Source organism: Grammomys surdaster, unplaced genomic scaffold (assembly GCF_004785775.1).
Source record: "Grammomys surdaster isolate TR1022 unplaced genomic scaffold, NIH_TR_1.0 693, whole genome shotgun sequence".
Lineage (NCBI taxonomy): Eukaryota > Metazoa > Chordata > Mammalia > Rodentia > Muridae > Grammomys > Grammomys surdaster.
Window position 1 is genome coordinate 76,605 of NW_021605112.1, and position 10,223 is coordinate 86,827.

Consider the following 10,223-nt stretch of genomic DNA (forward strand, 5'->3'; position numbering starts at 1 on the left):
TGCGCGACTCACCAAAACCACGAGAGACTGGACTTGTTGCAACAGCAAGGGGTTTATTCAAATTCAGCGCTGGGTTGAGACTCTGTCCCGTACACGGATAGAGGAGTGTCGACCCCCAGGCTCGAGAGGAAGGGGTATTTAAAGGAGAAAACCGCAAACCAGGAGGGTGAAAGTGGAACCCAAAAGAAGGGGAACAGTAACTCATATTACAACAATAGCTGGAAAGTTTCAACCTATTATTCAGCTAGTCACAAACCAGGGTGGGGAGTGAGTAACATCTTGTATAGAGAAAGCTTCTATTATTCCACTAGTCACAGAACAGGTTGGGGAGTGAGTAACATCCTGTATACAGAAAGTTTCTGTTATTCCACCAGTCACAGAACAAGTTGGAGAGTGAGTAACATCCTGTATACATTCTTTTCAGGAATGTGACCTTAACCTAGTCATTACCTCGTGTTTAGTCACTTTCCAGGCTGACTTGGCCAACCTGCTTTTCTTTGTGGTGGGCCAGGTCCCAGAATGTCCTAGCTGACCTGCTCCTTAACCAATTTCTTCCTTTGTGGCTAATTCCTGGAACTTGTGCCTGCGGACTTGCTGACTCCTTGATTCAGACAGGGGGTCTCAAAACTGTTTTATGAATTTCCAAATCCTTTCAATGACTCCCTTGAATTATTAAAGCTCATATGAATTTTTTGTTTACAATAAAAGACAAAACTTTAGATATATTAGGATTACCATTGCTTGTAATCTATAGTGAAATCTTCATTGTAGAAAAAGTATCTAACAGGCATCATGCCCTCAAGTCATAGCAGAAGCATAGGTTTAAAAAGCCAGAACATTTTTTTCTCTATTCAGAGAACTAGAGGTATAGATTGGACAGAGATATTTTTAACATGGTGAGACACACCATTAAATCTATACTTATAAGACAACCAAAAGAAATTTAAGATCTTGCGATTGTGACTGGTAATTATAGTCAGTGTCTTATTAGTTTATCTGAACTTTATTGATCAATTAAAACTCTGAACCTTTAAAATAGAGGAGGAAATAAATATGAAACAGTTTCCACTAGCTTGGATTACTTTCTTATTCAGTTATGACTTGCATTTTACATAACTTAAAACACTAGCTTCCGCATCTTTAGACATTTTCTTAGCCCCTCAGAATTTAAGTTTTCACATTCGCATACCTTTATAACACTTTCTTAGACCCTCAGAACTTAAGTTTTAGCATCTTCCATCCAACCATCTACCAGAGACATTGTAGCCGCCTGCAGCCACGAAACAACCGGGTTCACCTGAAAGAGGGGCTGGGAATGAAAGAAGGGGTGGAAGGTGAAAAGGGATGAGACAAAGTTCTCTGATCAAGGCTCAGAGTTTAATGTTCATCTTTCAAAATAAAAAGGGGAAGCCCCACCTCCAACACTCCTGTCCAGTCTCTTAGGGGACATGGGTGAGGGGAATCCATCCTAAATTGCAACCAGAGGTATCTCAAGGCAAGCTCAGCAGGGGGTCTATTCTTCTCAGCTCCTGTAGCAGACTGTGGGTCACCAAGGTGGTTAACACTTGAGTCCTATTGCTTGGTCTGTTGTAGTAAACAAGATCCTTCAGGCCTGCTCAAGGCTGGGGGAAGGCCACAAGACATGAGAAGTTATTGCTGAGAGTAGCTATTGCAAAGCAAGTTCCTTTAAATCATTTTGTCTTATTTAGCCTGTCTTTCTCTTTCACAATTAGGTGCTCCACTTAACAAGGAATAAAGATTTTGGAGAAAACTTTTAAACAAACATGCTTGGATCTAGAGGAGAGAGTCATAATTCAACTCCAGGGCTGGCTTTCCAACACAGTAAAACAGTATTAATATCATTCACACTCAATGACATTTGAATCACTGCTAAACTGCATCTAGTGACCAGTAAACTGGATTTTGAGATAAATTTTGAACCCTGGCCATCAAGTTAGCCATAGCAAGTCACACTGGCAGTGGTGACTGGTGCTCGCAGCAGCAGAGAAAGCAAAACAAAAACCAGTAAACACAGAAAGCTCATGCCCAAAGGAGATCAGTCAGAAGCAAAACATGCAATGGCCACCTCAGTTCATACACTCAGCTGAACTTGATACATTTCCATCCTAGCTCCCATGTTTGCCACATACAAAACAGACAGACAGCAACTTTTCAAGCAACCAGAAACAGGCGGGGAGGGCACTGCCTCACTTCTTGCTCTACATAGGCACGGAAGGTTTTATAATTGAATGACACAAGGGGGAGGAGTTTGGATATAGAGGATTCTGGGAGTCTATACCCAGGGATGCACCTGGGAGGCAGGCAATCGAAAAAGTAAGTAGGATTGTGTGATTTGGTGGAGAAGGAAGAGAATGACTGGGGAGCTTGAGATAAGGTGGATAGGGGAATGAAGTAAAAAGAGGCTCCCATTTTGGCAAGGAGGTCCCTTGCCGTTGAGGAGATTGGACAGTTTGTTACCACTAGCAAGCAGTGGGTAAGGGGGTACCCCTAAAGATACAAATATTTGGTGGGGTTTGATTGGTAAGGCTGTCCCTCTACCCCCAAAATAAGGAAATGAGAGGTGAGTCGCAAAAACTCTGTCAGAACCGAGTAAGTGATTTCAGTGTCCAGAAGGAAGAAAATGGTTATGGGACCCAGGGGAAAAATATCTTCTCAAAAAAAAATTCAACCGAAGGGTTAAATTTTTCTGTGTCCAGATTCAATGTACTGTAAGGAATGTGCAATCACAGGAAAGAGATAGAATCAAAAGTTGTTCGGACTGGGTCCCACAGGAAAGGGATAATATCTGAAGTTATTTAAATTGGATCACGACTGGAACATTTAAAAAAAAATTGTGGTACAGCTCAAGCTAACCACTTTCTTTTGCCCTTGTAATCTGCCTGCTTGCTCTTGTTTGCCCAACAAAAAAAAAAAAATTATGTGATAGACTGATTTTCTCTGAGGGTGGCAAGGAGTTCTTTCTTTACTAGAAGGGACGCTTGGCCATCAGTTAATAAACTCTTAAGACTTTACCATTTGGTGTTTGTACTCTCATTGGGTTTGGGCTCTGAACTTGGTCTATTACAGTGGGTTGCCCTAATATTAGGATAATATCAGGGGTTCCCTCAGTCATTTATGGTCAGGCCTACAAGGTCTGCTGAAGGACCATCTGTGTCAGATGGTATGAGGATCATGGGTACACTCAACGACCCAAGGTACCTCTTGGTGGCACCTTGGTCATGGTTCAGGTAATTTACAAGGGCTCTGGCAGGCCCAAGCCCAGTGACCTTCATGACCATATTTGAAGCAGGAAGAAGTTCTAAGATTTTTTTTTTTTTTTTTTTTTGGTGAGGGAGCCTAGGCAGTTGCTAAAGTCAGCTCAAACGACTTAAACAACAGCAGGTATTTTTGTTTTCAGGATTTCTTATCTCTCCCATGACACTTTAAAGGTTGCCTAGTGAAAAACCAAATGAAAAACCAATTTTTGGGGGTTCAGACTCCATTTTAGAAAACCTGAATTAGGTTTAAACTCAAGTAAACTAACAACCCTGTACCTAGCATTAGTTTCTAAGTCACCCCCAACAAAATCTGAGCCTAGCTCCAGTTTCTAGGCTACCTCCAATAAGACCTGGGTCTCCAGGTTAATTTCCCCCAACAAATCCAGCATTTCCAGATTAACCCTCAACAAGCCTGCCCCCTGCCTAACAACCACCAGTTAGGAAGAAATCAGAAGTTAAGTACATGGTTTGGCTCCCAGCACCAGCCAATCATGCTAAAGGCCACAGTAGCACAGAGACACTCACTCCTTGAGAGCTGATTTCTATATAAACCTTGTCTTGATGAATGTTTAGAGCTTTTCTCCACTGGAACAGTCTTGCAGGTCAGGCAGTGAGTTAGGCCCCAGCTAGCTGGAATGAAGACCCTGGAGTGACTGCATCAGATTGGCTCCTGACTGGTCTTTAAGTTTGGCCTTAATGTCAGGGAATCTCTGAGAGAATTAGGTCATGGGGAGTTGTTTTCCATCAGAGTCTCAGGATCCAAATAGGTATATTGTAAGAGGATCTTTGTAAGGTAGCTTAGGAATTGAAAAGGCTTTTCATGTTTTTCCTGAATGACCCCTTGGATTTCTTCATAATTTATCACTTTAAGGGAAGCCTTACATGGTAAGAGTGACCATGAGGCAAGTTGTAAATTAATCTCTAGCTTAAATGACCCCTCCTCCCCCCTCCGCTATTGTAGCACATTCCAGATCCTAATCAGGGACCACATCAGCCTGGAGTGGATGGGTGGATTTTATCTGCATGCACCCTAGTCTGTTCCCAAACTTCCCTGCACTCCTTGGGGAGAAGATTGTTGGTGAGAATAGTATAAATATCATGAAAAGTGAGGTTGTAAGATTTGGTGACACACGAGAATTCTTCAGTAAGGGTGGAAGAATTAGCAGCAGGGGACCTCAATCTTTTTTTCACTTACTGAGGATTTCACTAAGTGAGAGATATCACTTAGTGAGGAGGAGACATGTATCCTGACCATGCTATCTACCCTGGAAACTTCCCACAGAGAGACTGTGGCTAGGTTATGCAGGAGAAGGGGAAGTACGGGGGAGAGATCCCATGCTGAAGTGGGAATGAGTTGCTAGAGGACTATGGACTGGAAGTGGGTACCAGGGAGATTTGATTAGGGTGCTCTGTTCCTAGATAGGAAAAAAGAGAGACAAGAGGGCCTGGAGGAGGACAAGGAGCTGTGGGCTGAGGCTATGGCTGTTAACGCTGAGTCAGGGGGATGGGGATTTCCATGTCTCAGAGTTCAGGGTCAAGTCAAAGGCAAGGTGTTTTTTCCTTCTCCCTGGTCTTGGGCTTAGGGTAAAGTCATGGGTAGGGTATCATTTCCCTGAACTCTTTCACTTACACTGAACCATAATAAGTAGTAACTAAATAGCTTATTACCTTGTATACTTAGGTGAAGAGTAAAAGAAAAAGAATCACCATAAAAACACACCAAAATGGTAAAGGGAAGTGATCAACTTCAACATCAACTGGAAGGAATTCAGATTAGATACATCTCTTCTTGAAAACAGGTAAAATAAAGTCAGGAAACACAACAAAACTGCAAATTCAACTCATCATCCATTCATCTATCATTTTGGTTGCTTCCTTTACTCATCAATTCCTTCCTTTCTCCAAAATTACTTTCACTAACAGCCTGGCACAATTTGATTATATTTTTTTCCAAAGTCTGAGAGTCTATTATCCCATTAGTGTACGACTACAGTAACTCCTTCCCTTGAATTAAGAAAAAAATACTCACAGTTGAAAAGCAGATCTTGCCATGGATAGTGTGTATCCCCTGAGATCATACTTGAAAATTTATCTCTATTTTTAGCATCTGGAATGAACCATTAGTGCTTTGAGCCAACCTCATCCTCTCTGGACCAAGAGCACCATCACACGAGTGAAAAAGGATCAGACCTTACTTACAGGAACTACATTGTATGTGCTGAGGCGAGTTTTCTGTTGACCACTGAGACTGGGTGAGTATTTGGTGACAATAATAGATTGTAAATGAAGTAAAAAAATAGTTCTGTGAAGTCAGAAAGAGAGATAGGGGAGGGCAGGAGAGATGAGAGCTATGCAGAAATACTGATGGCTTTTCTTTGTTTTCACTTTTCTCTAGGTCACCTCAGACAGAGCCCTATTCTACAGAATCTAGTTTCTTGAACACCTCAGGTATTTGGGTAGGTACAATGCATACTGCATACATACCAACGTTTCGTAGTCAAGTCGTGTGTGTGTGTGTGTGTGTGTGTGTGTGTGTGTGTGTGTGTGATTCACACATGCATGAATCCTTTCTGTGGCAGGTTTTAAACTCCTTGTGGTCTCAAGATAGGGTATATGGATTTCTAAGTACAATCATTCTAACAACAACAAGGTTGGCACTTGGTTCTGGAGACTTGAAAAAAGTATTTATTGTATGTTTAAGGTATAAAACATGATATTATGAGGAATTAGACAGTAAAATCTTAATTACATCTTCATATTGCTCTCACATCAGACCAACTGAGTATAAGCAAGAGCTTTTGTATTTATTAATGTGTAATATTGTTTTTGAGTTTGTAAGAACTCAAATACTGTATCCCCACAAACTCCAATTTGTCCACACAGTATCTGAAGACAGATTATGCCTTTTAAATTTAATTTACTCCATGTAGATAGCCTTGGAATTTCATGTGTATAAATTTTAAGGAGCCACAAGCAACTATATCCTTGCTGTAACATTTTCCTCATGAACACTGGTAACCAATTACTTAGTAAAGGCAGTGTTTAGTTACATCACCCAATAAAGGAAAGGTAATTATTCTTAAATCTTTACTCTGCTTATTATAGCACAGAAACTATGTTTGCTACTAATAAATGGAAGGACCACAAATGTTATAGTTGTTCCTTGACCCCCAAGCAATTAGTAAGTGGAATTCAACAATGTTGGAAGCTTGGTAGGATTGGGATTGTTAGGAAGTTATCCCACTTCATATAGTGTGGGAATTTACCTAGTCTAGCTAACTAAGGACCTGCCTCATTTGAAATATGTTCAAAGTGAGGTCTTGATTTGAGGAATGGTCAAATCATAGTGTGCTCACACCGATGTGCACAACTCAAGAAAGGCTGTTATACCTTTCAAATTGACTTTTTGAAATGAAGTTTTCGATTTTTAGATTTCAAAATCATGAGAGGTGTCAGTGAACATTTTAAATAATGTGTATTAATCATTTAGGTGACATCATAGGTTTCACATGCCTTCTGATTTAGCAATTAGCACTATTAGCTATATTTTAGTAAGACTCGAAGGACAGAAGGGAATATTTTTTTAAAAAGCACTCAAGTTAGTACAGTTAGCAAGCAATTGCAGCAGAGAAGTATTTTGAAACTAGGCAGTCTAAATCTAGGTTCTGGCTCTCATGTTTCAGACTGGACCACAAAACAAGATCTGCAAAAGGGTGATAATATTGGAAGCCAAGCTGTCTGAAAGATGTTTGAAGAATCTGAGGAAGATTCACATTTGGAGAGTAGCTATCATTTTCTCCAGGAAGACATCTGTGAGTAGAAATTGGCTTACATGACATTTCTTCACAGTATTCACCAATGCAGCCTTCTATTCTTATACTGACATTTCTTGATTTAGTATATCTACTTATTGCATCTGTGAGTTTAATGTAGCATCAAGCTGAGAAGTATGAGACAGGCTTTCTCAAACTAGCATGCCTTTCACATGGCATGCTTCCCACAGGAGTCTGTTCTCCTTTGTTGCCTGACAGCTGTCCCAGAGCTGTCTCTCTTATCTGGGTGATATCAAGACTGAGTGGCTCTTAAACTCAGTCTTTAATTAATATTAAACTCTAAATCTCCAAAGCAGAATATTCTGGAGATAGTCTATAAGCAAACCCATGAATATGGTGTCTAGAAATAGATATGTATTATATAAATTCAATTCAATTAATTTGTGCATTATTAATCTTAATAGTTAATTAATGTTATTCACACTATAGTATATTAAATAAAAGAAGATAGGAACTTTTCCTGGAATATATACAGTGTAGAGAACATGGTAGAAACCATACATTTAAGGAGGGAAGGTCTTATTTTGTTCTTAAAGAAGGTTCCCAGGAGAAATGAATTTCCCATTTTTCAACAACAGTCATTTATCTAAGTCTTTTACAAAACTTAACTGCTGAGTCCAAGCCTTACTCATTGTTCATCCAACAATATTTCTTGGTCTAATGTCTGGAAGGCACATAAGACTCAGAAACTTCAGTTTAACAGGGACGAGGTTAGAGAAGACACAATTATTAAGGAATTAAAATACTTACAACTTTTTAATATCTCTCTCTCTGTCTCTCTCTCTCTCTCTGTCTCTCTCTGTCTCTCTCTGTCTCTCTCTCTGTCTCTCTCTGTCTCTCTCTCTCTGTCTCTCTCTCTGTCTCTCTCTCTGTCTCTCTCTCTCTCTCTCTCTCTCTCTCTCTCTCTCTCTCTCTGTGTGTGTGTGTGTGTGTGTGTGTACACCTACCACTACATGAGAGCAGATGTCACATGAAAATGTATTCAGCTAACATTTGACACAACAGTGTGTCAGGTGACAAATGGAAAATATATATATATATATGAAAGGCATGTGGTTTGAGAAAGCATATGTCAGGTATTTCACAACATTCAACATGATAGAAACATGAAGTATTTGGTTAAATATTAGGTGAAATATGCTCTGTAGGGAGGCAAAAGCAAGCATAGGAGGGGACTTGTATGTCTTGTGTTAGCATCCCCAAAGGAAAGAGATCAAACTTTTTATTTAGATATTTTAAGAAATTGTTACTGAGAAACCACTTACAAAGTGGTGGATATGTGTAAGGCCATCACAGATGCTGTGGGGTTTCATAGCTGACAACATTTAGTCTGAAGGGATAAGAGGATATAATCACTAGAATAAGCCAGAACCAAAATTACAGTTCAGCTAAGGAAGTCTTTAATAACACTTCTTCAAGAAATAAATACCTATCCTTCATCTCCTTCTTCTCTAGCAGAAGACTGCTATTTTCTATGGTAAAATACTTCTACTAGTAAGAATGTGAGGACTGTAATCCATGCCAGTGACCCAGTGACCAGAACACAACACAGGATGATAGAGGGCAAGCTAGAGAAGTTGAATACAAAATATTCTACACAATGTATTCACACTAAGAAAGGTTAAGTTGACTGCATTCATATCAGAACATTTGAAACGTAGCATAGATGTCATATTAGAAGATGGAGATTCTGGAAGTGAGTTATACACTGTTACTTAAAGAATCTTAGTAATGTATACTAGAAACAAAGAAGGCATGAATTTGTGCAGTATTGGTATGAACAGAAAACAAAAATTTGAATGCACATTTAGTAGCCACAGACAACTTTTAAGATAACATTCTTTCATTTTCTAACCACTTTTAGGAAGAAGGTCTTCACCTTCCATCATGATGCTCTCTGTCTCTATCCCCAATGGAACTGCCTTCCACCCTTCCACATTTGTTTTGCTTGGGATCCCTGGGTTGCAGGACCAGCATGTTTGGATTGCTATTCCCTTCTGCTCCATGTACATCCTTGCTCTGGTTGGAAATGGCACCATCCTCTACATCATTATAACAGACAGGGCTCTCCATGAGCCAATGTACCTCTTCTTGTGCCTGCTTTCTATTACTGATCTGGTCCTCTGTTCAACAACATTGCCTAAAATGCTGGCAATCTTCTGGCTCAGATCTCATGGCATTTCCTACCATGGTTGCCTTACCCAGATGTTTTTCGTTCATGCAGTCTTTGCCACAGAGTCAGCTGTTCTGCTGGCCATGGCTTTTGATCGCTATGTGGCTATCTGCAGACCGCTCCATTATACATCCATCCTCAATGCCATTGTAATTGGGAAGATTGGTCTGGCATGTGTGACGCGTGGCCTTCTCTTTGTTTTCCCCTTTGTCATTCTCATTGAACGTTTACCCTTCTGTGGACATCATATCATCCCTCACACTTACTGTGAGCACATGGGCATAGCCAAACTGGCCTGTGCCAGCATTAAGCCTAACACTATCTATGGTCTTACTGTAGCACTTTCAGTCACCGGCATGGATGTGGTCCTCATTGCTACTTCCTACATCCTGATTCTGCAGGCTGTGCTACGACTGCCCTCAAAGGATGCCCAGTTCCGAGCATTCAGCACATGTGGAGCCCACATTTGTGTAATTCTTGTCTTCTATATCCCTGCATTCTTTTCATTTTTCACTCACCGCTTTGGCCACCATGTGCCTCCTCAGGTACACATCATACTTGCAAATCTTTATCTCCTTGTGCCTCCTGTTCTCAACCCCCTAGTCTATGGCATCAATACCAAACAAATCCGCCTGAGAATACTTGAATTTTTTGTAAAGAGAAGGTGACAATAATATCCACATATACAAAAGACTAATGAGTTCCTGGCTTGAGTTTGCTACTTCTGCTAATCTCAGTAAGTCAGTACCATGTAGCATTTAAGATTTTGAAGATCTCAGTGCAATTCCTTCATACCTATAAAGTTAGGTATAGGCTATAGATGGATATTCAGTCTTGAAAGGAAAAGGAATAGGTTAGGAGAGAATGTAAATCACTTGAAAGAAGAGCCATGGAGGTTTACTGTGCCTCTCTATAGAAGCTCATGTGTTAGAAGCAGAG

At 40.3% G+C, this 10,223-nt stretch overlaps 1 protein-coding gene across 1 annotated transcript; it reads left to right on the top strand.

Moving 5' to 3' along the window:
* Nucleotides 1–8,980: 8,980 nt before the first annotated feature.
* Nucleotides 8,981–10,014, top strand: LOC114633539 (olfactory receptor 52D1-like). Its single transcript, XM_028782104.1, has one exon. The coding sequence runs from the start codon at nucleotides 8,999–9,001 to the stop codon at nucleotides 9,950–9,952; it is 954 nt and encodes a 317-aa protein (XP_028637937.1). The 5' UTR covers nucleotides 8,981–8,998; the 3' UTR covers nucleotides 9,953–10,014.
* The last annotated feature ends 209 nt before the right edge of the window (nucleotides 10,015–10,223 follow it).